The sequence below is a fragment of the Pseudophryne corroboree genome, chromosome 6 (genome assembly GCF_028390025.1).
Source record: "Pseudophryne corroboree isolate aPseCor3 chromosome 6, aPseCor3.hap2, whole genome shotgun sequence".
NCBI classification, from domain to species: domain Eukaryota; kingdom Metazoa; phylum Chordata; class Amphibia; order Anura; family Myobatrachidae; genus Pseudophryne; species Pseudophryne corroboree.
Window position 1 is genome coordinate 164,006,254 of NC_086449.1, and position 17,376 is coordinate 164,023,629.

General features: G+C 47.1%; 1 protein-coding gene across 3 annotated transcripts in view; it reads left to right on the top strand.

The window, feature by feature from the left end:
- The window catches only part of GMCL1 (germ cell-less 1, spermatogenesis associated), a 458,077-nt gene that overhangs the window by 157,236 nt on the left and 283,465 nt on the right, over positions 1-17,376 (top strand). For all 3 annotated transcript variants that reach the window (XM_063932081.1, XM_063932080.1, XM_063932079.1), the window contains exon 5: positions 13,807-13,904. In XM_063932081.1, the coding sequence (XP_063788151.1) occupies positions 13,807-13,904 (98 nt within the window). The remainder of the gene's footprint in view (positions 1-13,806; positions 13,905-17,376) is intronic.

Below are 17,376 nucleotides of genomic sequence, written 5' to 3' on the forward strand. Positions count from 1 at the left end.
TCGTTTCCTCTGAGCCCACAGCATGACGCGGGGGCTCCACAGGTGTAGCCAGGTACGGTGGGGGGCCGTCTCCAAAATTTCAGCGATCAGTGGGCTCGCTCACAGGTGGATCCCTGTTTCTTTCAAATAGTATGTCAGGGGTACAAGCTGGAATTCGAGATATCTCCCCCCAGCCGTTTCCTAGATTATGGCTTGCCGACAACTCCCTCAGGCAGGGAGGCTGTACTAGAGGCAATTAATAAGCAGTATTCCCAAAGGTAATACTCAAGTGCCCCTACTTCAACAAGGACGGGGTTACTATTCTACACGGGTTGGGGTACCGAAACCGCATGGTTCGGTGTGACCCATTTATATTAAAATCCTTGAACACATACATAAAAAAATTCAAGTTCAAGATGGAATCGCTCGGGGCGGTTATTGCAAGCCTGGATGAGGGGGATTACATGGTATCCCGGGACATCAAGGATGCTTACCTGCATGTCCCCATTTACCATCCTCGCCAGGAGTACCTCAGATTTGTGGTACAGGATTACCATTACCAAGTCCAGATAGCACTGTACAAGGCACCGAGGGTGTTTACCGGGATAATGGCCGAAATGATGATACTCCTTCGAAAAAAGGGAGTTTTAATTATCCCGTACTTGGACAATCTCCTTATAAAGGCGAGGTCCAAGGAGCAGTTGCTAGTCGGGGTAGCACTATTTTGGAAAGTGCTACAACAGCAGGGTTGGATTCTAAACAGTCCAAAGTCACAGCTGGTCCCTATGACACGTCTACTGTTCCTGGGGATGGTTCTGGACACAGACCAGAAATAACTGTTTCTCCGGGAGGAGAAAGCCAAGGAGCTGTCATCTCTAGTCAGAGACCTCCTGAAGCCAAAACAGGTATCGGTGCATCATTGCACGCGAATCCTGGGAAAAATGGTAGCTTCCTACGAAGCAATCCCATTCGGCAGGTTCCATGCAAGAACTTTTCAGTGGGACCTGTTGGACATGTGGTCCGGATCGCATCTTCAAATGCATCGGCTGATAACCCTGTCTCCAAGGACCAGGGTATCTCTAAAATGGTGGCTGCAGAGTGCCCATCTTAAGGAGGGCCGCAGGTTCGACATACTGGACTAGGTCCTAGTGACCATGGAGGCCAGCCTTTGAGGCTGGGGGCAGTCACACAGGGAAGAAACTTCTAAGGACTTTGGTCAAGTCAGGTGACTTCTCTACACAAAATATTCTGGAACTGAGGGCCAGTTACAATGCCCTGGGTCAGGCAAGGCCTCTGCTTCAAAACCAGCCGGTACTGATCCAATCAGACAACATCACGGCGGTCGCCCATGTAAACCAACAGGGCGACACAAGAAGCAGGATGGCGATGGCAGAAGCCACAAGGATTCTCCGATGGGCGGAAAATCATGTGTTAGCACTGTCAGCAGTGTTCATTCCCGGAGTGGACAACTGGGAAGCAGATCTTCTCCGCAGACACGATCTCCACCCGGGAGAGTGGGGACTTCATCCAGAAGTCTTCTAAAGGATTGTACACCTTTGGGAAAGGCCACAGGTGGACATGATGGCGTCCCGCCTCAACAAAAAGCTATAAAAGATATTGCGCCAGGTCAAGGGACCCTCAGGCGATAGTTGTGGACGCACTGGTAACACCGTGGGTGTACCAGTCGGTTTATGTGTTCCCTCCTCTGCCCCTCATACCAAAGGTATTGAGAATAATAATAAGAAGGCGAGGAGTAAGAACGATACTCGTGGTTCCGGTTTGGCCAAGAAGAGCTTGGTACCCAGAACTTCAAGAAATGATCTCAGAGGACCCATGGCCTCTGCCGCTCAGACAGGACCTGCGGCAGCAGGGGCCCTGTCTGTTCCAAAACTTACCGCGGCTGCGTTTGACGGCATGGCGGTTGAACGCCGGATCCTGAAGGAAAAGGGCATTCCGGGGGAAGTCATTCCTACGCTTATTAAAGCTAGGAAAGAGGTTACAGCAAATCATTATCACCGCATATGGCGGAAGTATGTTGCATGGTGTGAGGCCGAAAAGGCCCCAACAGAGGAATTTCAACTAGGTCGATTTCTGCATTTCCTGCAAGCAGGAGTGAATATGGGCCTAAAACTGGGCTCCATTAAGGTACAGATCTCGGCTCTGTCAATTTTCTTTCAAAAAGAACTAGCTTCAGTACCTGAAGTTCAGACATTTGTAAAGGGAGTGCTGCATATTCAGCCCCCGTTTGTGCCCCCTGTGGCACCTTGGGATCTCAACGTGGTGTTGAGTTTCTTAAAATCACATTGGTTTGAACCACTAAAACTGTGGATCTGAAATATCTCACGTGGAAGGTGGTCGTGTTGTTGGCCTTGGCTTCGGCCAGGCGAGTATCAGAATTGGCGGCTTTGTCCTGTAAAAGCCCTTATCTGATTTTCCATATGGATAGGGCAGCATTGAGGACTTGTTCCCAGTTTCTCCCTAAGGTGGTGTCAGCGTTTCACCTGAACCAGCCTATTGTGGTGCCTGCGGCTACTAGGGACTTGGAGGACTCCAAGTTGTTAGACGTGGTCAGGGCCCTGAAAATATATGTTTCCAGGACGGCTGGAGTCAGAAAATCTGACTCGCTGTTTATCCTATATGCACCCAACAAGCTGGGTGCTCCTGCTTCTAAGCAGACTATTGCTCGTTGGATTTGTAGTACAATTCAACTTGCACATTCTGTGGCAGGCCTGCCACAGCCAAAATCTGTCAATGCCCATTCCACAAGGAAGGTGGGCTCATCTTGGGCGGCTGCCCGAGGGGTCTCGGCTTTACAACTTTGCCGAGCTGCTACTTGGTCAGGGGCAAACACGTTTGCAAAATTCTATAAATTTGATACCCTGGCTGAGGAGGACCTGGAGTTCTCTCATTCGGTGTTGCAGAGTCATCCGCACTCTCCTGCCCGTTTGGGAGCTTTGGTATAATCCCCATGGTCCTTACGGAGTTCCCAGCATCCACTAGGACGTCAGAGAAAATAAGAATTTACTCACCGGTAATTCTATTTCTCGTAGTCCGTAGTGGATGCTGGGCGCCTATCCCAAGTGCGGTTTATCTGCAATACTTGTACATAGTTATTGTTAACTAAATCGGGTTATTGTTGAGCCATCTGTTGAGAGGCTCAGTTGTTTCATACTGTTAACTGGGTTTCATATCACGAGTTGTACGGTGTGATTGGTGTGGCTGGTATGAGTCTTACCCGGGATTCGAAATCCTTCCTTATTGTGTACGCTCGTCCGGGCACAGTATCCTAACTGAGGCATGGAGGAGGGTCATAGTGGGAGGAGCCAGTGCACACCAGGTAGTCTAAAATCTTTCTAGAGTGCCCAGCCTCCTTCGGAGCCCGCTATTCCCCATGGTCCTTACGGAGTGCCCAGCATCCACTACGGACTACGAGAAATAGAATTACCGGTGAGTAAATTCTTATTTTTTCATTGCAGTCCATGGTATTCTCTCCAAAGCAATTACATCCTTTATTCTCCCTGCAACCTACCCCTCTATACACAATACCACCTCAATTATCCACTCCCTCTTATTAACACTCATGAGCTTTTTACTTTGACAATAACATCCACAACCTGTCACCATAAAAAAATATATTTTCCATCCTCCTACAAATATATCTCTCTTTCTTCTATTAGCTGCTGACATTTCACCAAATCCAGGCCCCAACCACTTGCCCCACTCCCATTCAACTGATTAGCAGTGATATATAAATCCAGCGAACCTCACATGTCTCCCATCACCCTCCAAATCACTAAAATCTGCTTTATGGAATGCACACTCTGTTTATAACAAATTAACATTCATACATGACATCTTCATAGCCAGCAGGTTGAAGTTGCTAGATAACACAGAAAAATTGCTCACACAATCAGACACGGTCTCCCCTGCACCACTGTCACAGTTGTCCCCAATTCACACCTACACCTCCAGGCCTGGTAAAGGAGGTGGGGTTGGATTATTACTATACCAGTCTTTCACGAACACAGTTCTACCACAGGTTTCATCACTCACATTCACATCATTTGAAGTACATTCTATCAGGATTTTACACTGCTTTCTCTCTGCGTGTTTCAGCTATATATTGCCCACCTGGGCAACCCAAACAATTTCTGGAAGATCTTTCTGCCTGGCTCCCTACTTCCTATCCTCTGACATCTCCACCATCATCATGGGAGATTTCATTATTGGACTCACTTCAATCAGGCTTTCGTTCCCAACATTCCACAGAGATGGCACTAACTAAAGTAGTGAATGATCTGGTCACTATTAATTCTAGATGTAGATCTTTCTACGGCTTCTGACCACTCTATTCTCATACCAACACAACAATCCCTAGGTCTTCAGGACACAGCCCTTTCTTGGTTCTCGTCCTACCCATCTAATTGCTCTTTCAGTGTCTGCTTCTGTCGCTATCAGTTGGAGTACTGCAAGGCTCAGTCTTGCGTCCCCTGCTTTTCTCAATCTATACCTCATCTCTTGACAAACTAATAAGCTCTTTTGGATTTCCATATCATCTGTACGCAGATGATACTCAAATCTACCTATCCTTCCCAGATCTGTCACCAGTCTGATATCTCTATCACTGTTGTACTCTAAAAGCTCGCTGCCTAGGTGTCATCCTTGACTCTGGACTGTCCTTTGTTCCCCGTATTCAATCTATCTCAAAATCATCTTGCATGCATCTAAAAAAACATGTCCAAAATACAACAATACCTTACACAAGACACTACCAAAACTAATCCATACTCTCATTATCTCCCGTGTTGATTATTGCAATAGTCTTCTGACTAGTCCATTCTGAATGCAGCTGTGAGGCTAATCATCCTTGCTAAATGTTAATCGTCTGTGGATCCGCGCTCTCTGTTCCTCCTTTGATTACCTGTATTCTACCATATTCAATATAAAATACTTTCTCTGACGTCCTAGTGGATGCTGGGAACTCCGTAAGGACCATGGGGAATAGCGGCTCCGCAGGAGACTGGGCACAACTAAAGAAAGCTTTAGGACTACCTGGTGTGCACTGGCTCCTCCCTCTATGACCCTCCTCCAGACCTCGGTTAGAATTTTGTGCCCGGCCGAGCTGGATGCACACTAGGGGCTCTCCTGAGCTCTTCAAAAAGAAAGTTATATTTAGGTTTTTTATTTTCAGTGAGATCTGCTGGCAACAGACTCACTTCTACGAGGGACTTAGGGGAGAGAAGCGGACCTACCTGCTTGCAGCTAGCTTGGGCTTCTTAGGCTACTGGACACCATTAGCTCCAGAGGGATCGAACACAGGCCCAGCCTCGGTCGTCCGGTCCCGGAGCCGCGCCGCCGTCCCCCTTACAGAGCCAGAAGCAAGAAGATGTTCCTGAAAATCGGCGGCAGAATACTTCGGTCTTCATTAAGGTAGCGCACAGCACTGCAGCTGTGCGCCATTGCTCCCCATGCACACCACACACTCCGGTCACTGATGGGTGCAGGGCGCTGGGGGGAGGGCGCCCTGGGGCTGCAATAAGAGTACCTTACTGGCAAAATAACACATAATATAGTCATTAAGACTATATGTGTAAAATCCCCTGCCATATATTCCATAAAAAAGCGGGAGAAGCCCGCCGAAAAAGGGGCGGGGCTATCTCCCTCAGCACACTGGCACCATTTCCTCTCACAGCTCCGCTGGAAGGACGCTCCCCAGGCTCTCCCCTGCAGTTTCCAGACTTCATAAGGTAAAAAAGAGAGGGGGGGCACTATATTTAGGCGCAGTATCTGTATATTAATAGCAGCTATAAGGGAAAAATCACTGTATGTATAGTGTGAATCCCTTCATTATATATAGCGCTCTGGTGTGTGCTGGCATACTCTCTCTCTGTCTCCCCAAAGGACTTTGTGGGGTCCTGTCCTCAGTCAGAGCATTCCCTGTGTGTGTGCAGTGCGTCGGTACGGCTGTGTCGACATGATTGATGAGGAGGCTTATGTGGAGGCGGAGCAGGTGCCGATAAATGTGATGTCACCCCCTGCGGGGTCGACACCTGAGTGGATGGTTATGTGGAAGGAATTACGCGACAGTGTCAACTCCTTACATAAAAGGTTTGACGACATAGCAGATGTGAGACATCCGGCTTCTCAGCATGTGCCTGCCCAGACGTCTCAAAAGCCATCACGGGCTCTAAAACGCCCGCTACCTCAGATGGCAGACACAGATGTCGACACGGATACTGACTCCAGTGTCGACGATGATGAGACTAGTGTACATTCCAATAGAGCCACCCGTTACATGATTACGGCAATGAAAAATGTGTTGCATATTTCTGATATTACCCCAGGCACCACAAAAAAGGGTATTATGTTTGGAGAGAAAAAACTACCAGTGGTTTTTCCCCCTTCTGATGAATTAAATGAAGTGTGTGAAGAAGCGTGGGCTTCCCCCGATAAGAAACTGGTAATTTCTAAAAAGTTACTAATGGCGTACCCTTTCCCGCCAGAGGACAGGTCACGTTGGGAGACATCCCCTAGGGTGGATAAAGCGCTCACACGTCTGTCAAAGAAGGTGGCACTACCGTCTCCGGACACGGCCGCCTTAAAGGAACCTGCAGATAGAAAGCAGGAGGCTATCCTGAAGTCTGTATATACACACTCAGGCATTATACTGAGACCAGCTATTGCTTCAGCATGGATGTTCAGTGCTGCAGCTGCGTGGTCAGACTCCCTGTCAGATAACATTGATACCTTAGACAGGGAGACTATATTGCTAACCGTTGAGCACATTAAAGACGCAGTCTTATACATGAGAGATGCACAGAGGGATATTTGCCGGCTGGCATCTAAAATAAACGCAATGTCCATTTCTGCCAGGAGAGGATTGTGGACTCGGCAGTGGACAGGTGATGCTGATTCTAAAAGGCACATGGAAGTTTTGCCTTACAAGGGTGAGGAGTTGTTTGGGGATGGTCTCTCGGACCTCGTTTCCACGGCTACAGCTGGGAAATCAGCATTTTTACCCCACGTTCCCTCACAGCCAAAGAAAGCACCGTATTATTTGGTACAGTCCTTTCGGCCCCAGAAAGGCAAGCGGGTTAGAGGTGCGTCCTTTCTGCCCAGAGGCAGAGGTAGGGGGAAAAAGCTGCAGCATACAGCCAGTTCCCAGGAAAAAAAGTCCTCCCCCGCTTCCTCTAAGTCCACCGCATGAAGCTGGGGCTCCACAGGCGGAGCCAGGTACGGTGGGGGCCCGTCTCAAGAACTTCAGCGACCAGTGGGTTCGCTCACGGGTGGATCCCTGGATTCTACAGGTAGTATCTCAGGGGTACAAGCTGGAATTCGAGACGTCTCCTCCTCGCCGTTTCCTCAAATCTGCCTTGCCGAAGGAAGCAATTCACAAGCTGTATTCGCAGCAGGTGATAGTCAAGGTACCCCTCCTTCAACAGGGACGGGGTTACTATTCCACAATGTTTGTGGTACCGAAACCGGACGGTTCGGTGAGACCCATCTTAAATTTGAAATCCTTGAACACTTATATACGAAGGTTCAAGTTCAAAATGGAATCGCTCAGGGCGAATCACTGGACATCAAGGATGCTTACCTGCATGTCCCCATTTACCCCCCTCACCAGGAGTACCTCAGATTTGTGGTACAGGACTGTCATTACCAATTCCAGACGTTGCCGTTTGGTCTGTCCACGGCACCGAGGGTATTTACCAAGGTAATGGCAGAGATGATGATACTCCTTCGAAAAAAGGGAGTTATAATTATCCCGTACTTGGACGATCTCCTTATAAAGGCGAGGTCCAGGGAACAGTTGCTGATCGGAGTAGTACTAGCTCGGGCAGTGCTACAACAGCACGGCTGGATCCTGAACTTTCCAAAGTCGCAGCTGCTTCCTACAATGCGTCTACTGTTCCTGGGGATGGTTCTCGACACAGAACAGAAAAAAGTGTTTCTCCCGGAGGAGAAGGCCAAGGAGTTGTCATCTCTAGTCAGAGACCTCCTAAAACCAAAACAGGTGTCTGTGCACCACTGCACGCGAGTCCTGGGAAAGATGGTGGCTTCTTACGAAGCAATTCCATTCGGAAGGTTCCATGCAAGGATCTTTCAGTGGGATCTGTTGGACAAGTGGTCCGGATCGCATCTTCAGATGCATCGGCTGATAACCCTGTCTCCGAGGGCCAGGGTGCCGCTGCTGTGGTGGCTGCAAAGTGCTCATCTTCTAGAGGGCTGCAGATTCGGCATACAGGACTGGGTCCTGGTGACCACGGATGCCAGCCTTCGGGGTTGGGGGGCAGTCACACAGGGAAGAAATTTCCAAGGACAATGAACAAGTCAGGAGACTTCCCTACACATAAATATTCTGGAACTAAGGGCCATTTACAATGCCCTAAGTCAGGCATGACCCCTGCTTCAACACCAGCCGGTACTGATCCAGTCAGACAACATCACGGCGGTCGCCCATGTAAACCGACAGGGCGGCACAAGAAGCAGGATAGCGATGGCAGAAGCCACAAGGATTCTCCGATGGGCGGAAAATCATGTGTTAGCACTGTCCGCAGTGTTCATTCCCGGAGTGGACAACTGGGAAGCAGACTTTCTCAGCAGACACGACCTCCACCCGGGAGAGTGGGGACTTCATCCAGAAGTCTTCCAAATGATTGTACAACATTGGGAAAGACCACAGGTGGACATGATGGCGTCCCGCCTCAACAAAAAGCTAAAAAGATATTGCACCAGGTCAAGGGACCCTCAGGCGATAGCTGTGGACGCTCTGGTAACACCGTGGGTGTACCAGTCGGTTTATGTGTTCCCTCCTCTGCCTCTCATACCCAAGGTACTGAGAATAATAAGGAGAGGAGTAAGAACTATACTCATTGTTCCGGATTGGCCAAGAAGAGCTTGGTATCCGGAACTTCAAGAAATGATCTCAGAGGACCCATGGCCTCTGCCGCTCAGACAGGACCTGCTGCAGCAGGGGCCCTGTCTGTTCCAAGACTTGCTGCGTTTGACGGCATGGCGGTTGAACGCCGGATCCTGAAGGAAAAGGGCATTCCGGAGGAAGTTATCCCTACGCTATTTAAAGCTAGGAAAGAAGTGACCGCAAACCATTATCACCGCATATGGCGGAAATATGTTGCGTGGTGTGAGGCCAGGAAGGCCCCAACGGAGGAATTTCAGCTAGGTCGATTTCTGCACTTCCTACAGTCAGGGGTGACTATGGGCCTAAAATTGGGTTCCATTAAGGTCCAGATTTCGTCTCTATCGATTTTCTTCCAAAAAGAACTGGCTTCACTACCTGAAGTTCAGACATTTGTTAAGGGAGTGCTGCATATTCAGCCCCCTTTTGTGCCCCCAGTGGCACCTTGGGATCTCAACGTGGTGTTGGATTTCCTAAAGTCGCATTGGTTTGAACCACTTTAAACCGTGGACCTAAAATATCTCCCGTGGAAAGTGGTCATGCTGTTGGCCTTGGCTTCGGCCAGGCGTGTGTCAGAATTGGCGGCTTTGTCTTGTAAAAGCTCTTATCTGATTTTCCATATGGATAGGGCGGAATTGAGGACTCGTCCCCAATTTCTCCCAAAGGTGGTTTCAGCGTTTCATTTGAACCAGCCTATTGTGGTGCCTGCGGCTACTCGTGACTTGGAGGACTCCAAGTTGCTGGACATAGTCCGGGCCCTGAAAATCTATGTTTCCAGGACAGCTGGAGTCAGAAAGACTGACTCGCTATTTATCCTGCATGCGCCCAACAAGTTGGGTGCGCCTGCTTCAAAACAGACTATTGCTCGCTGGATCTGTAGCACGATTCAACTTGCACATTCTGCGGCTGGACTGCCGCATCCTAAATCTGTAAAGGCCCATTCCACGAGGAAGGTGGGCTCTTCTTGGGCGGCTGCCCGAGGGGTCTCGGCTTTACAACTTTGCCGAGCAGCTACTTGGTCGGGGTCAAACACGTTTGCTAAATTCTACAAGTTTGATACCCTGGCTGAGGAGGACCTAGAGTTCGCTCATTCGGTGCTGCAGAGTCATCCGCACTCTCCCGCCCGTTTGGGAGCTTTGGTATAATCCCCATGGTCCTTACGGAGTTCCCAGCATCCACTAGGACGTCAGAGAAAATAAGATTTTACTCACCGGTAAATCTATTTCTCGTAGTCCGTAGTGGATGCTGGGCGCCCGTCCCAAGTGCGGACTCTCTGCAATACATGTATATAGTTATTGTTTAACTAAAGGGTTATTGTTGAGCCATCTGTTGTGAGGCTCGGTTATATGTCATACTGTTAACTGGGTATAGTATCACGAGTTATACGGTGTGATTGGTGTGGCTGGTATGAGTCTTACCCGGGATTCAAAATCCTTCCTTATTGTGTCAGCTCTTCCGGGCACAGTATCCTAACTGAGGTCTGGAGGAGGGTCATAGAGGGAGGAGCCAGTGCACACCAGGTAGTCCTAAAGCTTTCTTTAGTTGTGCCCAGTCTCCTGCGGAGTCGCTATTCCCCATGGTCCTTACGGAGTTCCCAGCATCCACTACGGACTACGAGAAATAGATTTACCGGTGAGTAAAATCTTATTTTTACTCACACACAAGGCCATTAACCAAACTACACCAACATACATCTCTTTGCTAATCTTAAAATATCTCCCAGTCTGACCTCTTTGCTCTTTCTTAAGACCTGCGTGTCTCATCTATGCTCATTATTTGCTCCCATTCACGATTGCAGGACTTTCTTCGGACTGCACACATTCTGTAGAATGCCCTGCCACGCACAATAAGACTCAGCTCTAGTCTACAAACCTTCAAGCGTTTCCTGAAAACACACCTCTTCTGGCAAGCTTATAAAATTCTGGAACAGTCTACATAACTTTCATAAACTGTCCTATCCGATTACATCCCAACTGTATAGTCAACACATATCCTCACATATTTTCTTGTTCTTCCCTTTACCATCCTCCTGAGTCCAGGCCAACATTGCTGTGTGACCACATCATATAGCCCACCAAGAACCTTTGCAATCTGGTGGACTATGATGCAATAGACAACACCTGCCCTTGTGTATCAGTGCCTACTTCCCTATAGATTGTAGGCTTGTGAGCAGGGCCTTCCTACCTATATAACGGTCTGTTTATTAATTTATTTTGTTTTATCACTCTTGTTTCCAATTGTTTTTGTTTTATTTTATCACTGTTTCCAATTGTAATGCGCAACGGAATTTGCTGTGCTATATAAGAAACTTCTAAAAATATAAGAAACTGTTATGTGTTTGAGCATAGTGACAGTGCTTACGTTTAAGAACTAAGGGCCTAATTCAGATCTGATCGCAACAGCAAATTTGTTAGCTAATGGGCAAAACCATGTGCACTGCAGGTGGGGCAGATATAACGTGCAGCGAGAACTAGATTTGGGTGGGTTATATTGTTTCTGTGCAGATTAAATACTGTCTGCCTTATTTTTACACTGCAATTTGGATTTCAGTTTGAACACCCCCCACCCAAATCTAACTCTCTCTGCACATGTTATATCTGCCCCCCCCAGTGCACATGGTTTTGCCCATTGCCTAATAAATTTGCTGCGCTATCAGATCTAACTTAGGCCCTAAGTGTTGATCCTTGTTTCAGTGCGGTTTTCAGACATATGACTGGTGTGAGCAAGCCCTTAAGGTGGAGATTACTTTAAAGCCGCAGCTAAGGTTCCTTGGTGTGCACTTTAATTCAGCTGACCAGTTTCTTATTGCCTCCCATTCTGGCTTCTTAGGCCGCAGGATGCGTTGTTTTTTCCAAATCCAGACCTGCCATGCTCCTTTATTGCACCTTTCTGCGACAGTTGAGTCTATAATACAATGAAAGTCAAGGTTGTTTTTTTTTTTTTTTTTTACATTTTGGCTTACATTCTCTATTACTGGCCCGGAAAGTTTATGCTTGTTCTTTACAGTACATTTATTCATTTGTCAAATGTAAACTTTGAGTACTGGCACCAGTCAAATGATTTTGGTTTAACAATGGTCCACTAGATGGCAGTAGTGCCAATGTATTGTGTGTAATCTTTACCGTTCTAAAAGAATGTTCAGTGGGTAATTACATGTACAGATGTGTCCTTATGTATCTTTTGCTGCAGTCACGACAAACAGCCCCTCTTGACACTCCAGGTAGTGTGAAAATTTCCTAGCTTTGGGTTTCTTTTTTACAGACAATGCGTCTTAATCATAATGCAATGCAACTTGGACGCACAAGGAGACTGTGCTGAGTAAATTTGAGATGACACTTGTATATATGTGTGCAACAGAGTCTTTGAATCTGTACACAAAGTGCTACAATGTAGCAGCTGCAGCTTTTTTCCCAATACAGGTTTAATTCTGCTCCGTATATACCCTGTCACACACAATATACTGTGTCCTATATCAAATGAATCCGTAGTCTCCTCGTGTCCTTTTATTTTTTTTCAGTTAACCCTCATAGAAAGATTAATGTGTATTCTATGAATTTGAAATTTCAGGTCCCCCACTAGAGATATAAGAGGTCAATGTAGGTGAAAAACAACCAATTTCAAAGTGCTTTAATAAAATAGTAGACAAGATAGAAAAATAGTTATGTGACAAAAATGTTGTTTGGAATGTGCTAAAAATGGTTTTTATCCTATCTTTCTATGACTTTTCTGAGTGGAGATATTGCATTTACCCCAAATGTCTGCAACATTAAAAAAATGTCATACGCTATGATACAAAAATAGCCACCATCTTCATATGAAGGTAAATAAAATTAAAGTAATGGTGGTTTCTTACTACAGGTTTAGTATCCCTTATCCAAAATGCTTGGGACCAGAGGTATTTTGGATATGGGATTTTTCCGTATTTTGGAATAATTGCATACCATAATGAGATATCATGGTGATGGGACCTAAATCTAAGCACAAAATGCATTTATGTTTCATATACACCTTATACACACAGCATGAGGGTAATTTTAGCCAATGTTTTTTATAACTTTGTGCATTAAACAAAGTGTGTGTACATTCACACAATTCATTTGTTTCCTATACACCTTATACCCAAAGCCTGAAGGACATTTAATACAATATTTTTAATCACTTTGTGTATTAAACAAAGTTTGTGTACATTGCGCCATCAAAAAACAAAGATTTCACTATCTCACTCTCACTCAAAAATGTCCGTATTTCGGAATATTCCGTATTTCGGAATATTTGGATATGGGATACTCAACCTGTACTAACTTACAGGGGTCAACACACACAAAAACGAAACATTTAAAAAAAAAATGGTCAAGCAAACAGTGCTGGACCACTCCACATGGATTGACGCGCAATTGTTAATAATCCTTCTACGCCAAAATTCGGAGTCAAGCCATGTCACAGCTGCTAGAAACCTGTTTACACAGCAGGCTGGACCTGGGTTATTGTCGAGGCTTCTCTTTTGGCTCTTAAAGAAGTCTTCATCTCTAAGCGCTGTCACCAGAGCTTAGAGATGAAGACTTCTTTAAATGCTGGTTCTCTATAGGGTGTTAAGGGGACTTGGGTCGGATGACCCAGATCTGCCATTCACACTGTCCCTTTATACTAGGCACTTCCCTAGATCAACCCTGCTCGCGACCTGGGTTCGATTCCTGAGTCACTGGACCTGTTTTTTTTTTTTTGGGGGGGGGGGGGGGGGCCCTTACACACTAAGACGCAACACAGGTTAACCTAGCATTAATTTGTGACAGGGCAGTTACTTTTGGAATATGTTGGCAGAAGCAGGGTCTGTTTTATTTTTGCACTTTTATGCTTTGCTGTGATTTATGTTTCTTAAACCACTGGCCTTACACATTGTGTCCTTAAAGCTCTACAGGTAGCGTTTGGCTCGCTGTACAGAGATGATGTCTTACTAAAGCCCAGCCGTGTTATAGCCATTTTAGCAGCTGCCTGCATGCTACAGCTGGTAAGTATTCATGTCCTGTGTTCCCACTCTGCCGATGTTAAATGTAGTCTGTTTTTATTAAGAGAGAAGATGTAATAAGAGGATTCGGCACAGGCAGTATAGTTGCTTTTATATTAGCTGGAACCAGCAGTGTGACATCTGCACAGCATGTGCCATGATTTGTCTCCCATTAGTTATGCTTGTGTGCTACAAGTTTGTCCGCTTGATTTGATTTTAGCTATTCGGATCTGCGCACTGTATAATATTAGGAAGCTGTTTTCCATCAGTTCATCGGGATTTCATGTGACGTATAGATTTATTTTCTCTACTTTGTTTAAATCATTCAGTATCGCCTTTGATTTCCCCTCGATAAACCCTTACATTTATTATTATCGTGTGTGATTTGAGGTTGGGCAAATCACAAGAGGAGTGAGATTGGGCTGATACTTTAGACCGCGCCAGAATACACACACTCTACTGCCATTCTGTTTTCCACCAGATGACACAAGCAACAGCTTCAACTGCCATTAAATTATAGCCATAATGCAGTACTGTCTTTCCTATGCAAGAAACATCTATGTAATAAGAGCATTAAGGAATATTGGGGTAACCCAGATAGTTATGTTTTGAAAGTCTGTGTGCAGTGTTTCAGGTAAATTCCATTAATCTACTACGTAGTGGGGGTGATTCAGTTAGTGCAAGGTCCTGAGGATGTCTAGTGCAGTGCAGGGAATGCAGTGAGGTAAATTGCTCAGGAGGCACTGGCTAGTACCAGAGCCAGATTTACACAATATATGAGCCAAAGGGTTCATGTGGGCATTATGCAAAGGTACAGCAGTATAAGCTCTTGGATATTTGGTGAGTGTTGATCAGTGATGTGTGGAAAAAGTAGCCACAGCCTCACCTGCCATAGACTTTTTGCTCCACAGTTTTATCCTAGAGGATACTGGAGTCCACATTAGCACCATGGGGTATAGACTGGTCCACTAGGAGCCATGGGCACTTTAAGAATTTGATAGTGTGGGCTGTCTCCTCCCTCTATGCCCCTCCTACCAGACTCAGTTTAGAAAATGTGCCCGGAGGAGCCGGTCACGCATTGGAAGCTCCTGAAGCGTTTTCTGCATTTATTTTCTATTTCTCTGACGTCCTAGTGGATGCTGGGATCTCCGTAAGGACCATGGGGAATAGACGGGCTCCGCAGGAGACTGGGCACTCTAAGAAAGAATTAGGACTACTGGTGTGCACTGGCTCCTCCCTCTATGCCCCTCCTCCAGACCTCAGTTAGAATCTGTGCCCGGCTCGAGCTGGTTGCACACTAGGGGCTCTCCTGAGCTTCTAGTAAAGAAAGTATTATATTAGGTTTTTTATTTTCAGTGAGATCTGCTAGCAACAGACTCACTGCTAAGAGGGACTTAGGGGAGAGAAGCGAACCTACCTGCTTGCAGCTAGCTTGGGCTTCTAGGCTACTGGACACCATTAGCTCCAGAGGGATCGAACACAGGCCCAGCCTCAGTCGTCCGGTCCCGGAGCCGCGCCGCCGTCCCCCTTGCAGAGCCAGAAGCAAGAAGAACGTCCTGGAAATCGGCGGCTGAAGACTCCGGTCTTCATTAAGGTAGCGCACAGCACTGCAGCTGTGCGCCATTGCTCCCTATGCACACCACATACTCCGGTCACTGATGGGGGGGGGGGGGGGGGGGCTGGCCTGCAATTAGAGTACCTTACATGGCGAACAGCACATAATATAGTCTAATAAACTATATATGTGCAAAAATCCCCCGCCATAATATAAATATAAAGAGCGGGATAAGCCCGCCGAGAAGGGGGCGGGGCTATCTCCCTCAGCACAATGGCGCCATTTCCTCTTCACAGCTCCGCTGGAAGACAGCTCCCCAGGCTCTCCCCTGCAGTTTCCAGGTCTAAAGGGTAAAAAAGAGAGGGGGGCACTAAATTTAGGCGCAAAACTGTATTGTATAGCTGCTATAGGGAAAATCACTTTCTGTAATAGTGTAAATCCCTGTTTATATAGCGCTGTGGTGTGTGCTGGCATACTCTCTCTCTGTCTCCCCAAAGGACTTTGTGGGGTCCTGTCCTCAGTCAGAGCATTCCCTGTGTGTGTGCGGTGTGTCGGTACGGCTGTGTCGAAATGTTTGATGAGGAGGCTTATGTGGAGGCGGAGCAGATGCCGATAAATGTGATGTCACCCCCTGCGGGGTCGACACCTGAGTGGATGGATATGTGGAAGGTTTTAACCGACAGTGTCAACTCCTTACATAAAAGGTTCGATGACATAACAGCTGTGGGACAGCCGGCTTCTCAGCCAGTGCCTGCCCAGGCGTCTCAAAGGCCATCAGGGGCTCAAAAACGCCCGCTACCTCAGATGGCAGACACAGATGTCGACAAGGAGTCTGACTCCAGTGTCGGCGAGGACGAGACTAATGTACATTCCACTAGAGCCATCCGTTGCATGATTACGGCAATGAAAAATGTGTTGCACATTTCTGACATTTACCCAAGTACCACTAAAAAGGGCATTATGTTTGGGTAAAAAAAGCAACCAGTGGTTTTTCCCCCATCAGATGAGTTGAATGAAGTGTGTGAAGAAGCGTGGGCTTCCCCTGATAAGAAACTAGTAATTTCTAAAAAGTTACTGATGGCGTACCCTTTCCCGCCAGAGGACAGGTTACGTTGGGAGACATCCCCGAGGGTGGATAAAGCGCTCACACGCTTGTCAAAAAAGGTGGCACTGCCGTCTCAGGATACGGCCGCCTTAAAGGAACCTGCGGATAGAAAGCAGGAGGCTATCCTGAAGTCTGTATATACACACTCAGGTACTATACTGAGACCTGCTAGTGCTTCAGCATGGATGTGCAGTGTTGCAGCAGCGTGGTCTGATTCCCTGTCTGATAACATTGATTCCCTTGACAGGGACACTATATTGCTAACCATAGAGCATATTAAACGTAGTATTATATATGAGAGATGCACAGAGGGATATTTGCCGGCATCTAGAATTAATGCAATGTCCATTTCTGCCAGGAGAGTATTATGGACTCGGCAGTGGACAGGTGATGCGGATTCTAAAAGGCACATGGAGGTTTTGCCTTACAAGGGTGAGGAATTGTTTGGGGATGGTCTCTTGGACCTCGTTTCCACAGCAACAGCTGGGAAGTCGACATTTTTACCTCAGGTTCCCTCACAGCCTAAGAAAGCACCGTATTATCAGGTACAGTCCTTTCGGCCCCAGAAAGGCAAGCGGGTTAAAGGCGCGTCCTTTCTGCCCAGAGGCAGGGGTAGAGGGAAAAAGCTGCACCATACAGCCAGTTCCCAAGAACAAAAATCCTCCCCTGCTTCCACTAAATCCACCGCATGACGTTGGGGCTCTACTGGTGGAGCCAGGTGCGGTGGGGGCCCGTCTCCGGAACTTCAGCGACCGGTAGGTTCGCTCACAGGTGGATCCCTGGGTTCTACAAGTGGTATCTCAGGGATACAAGCT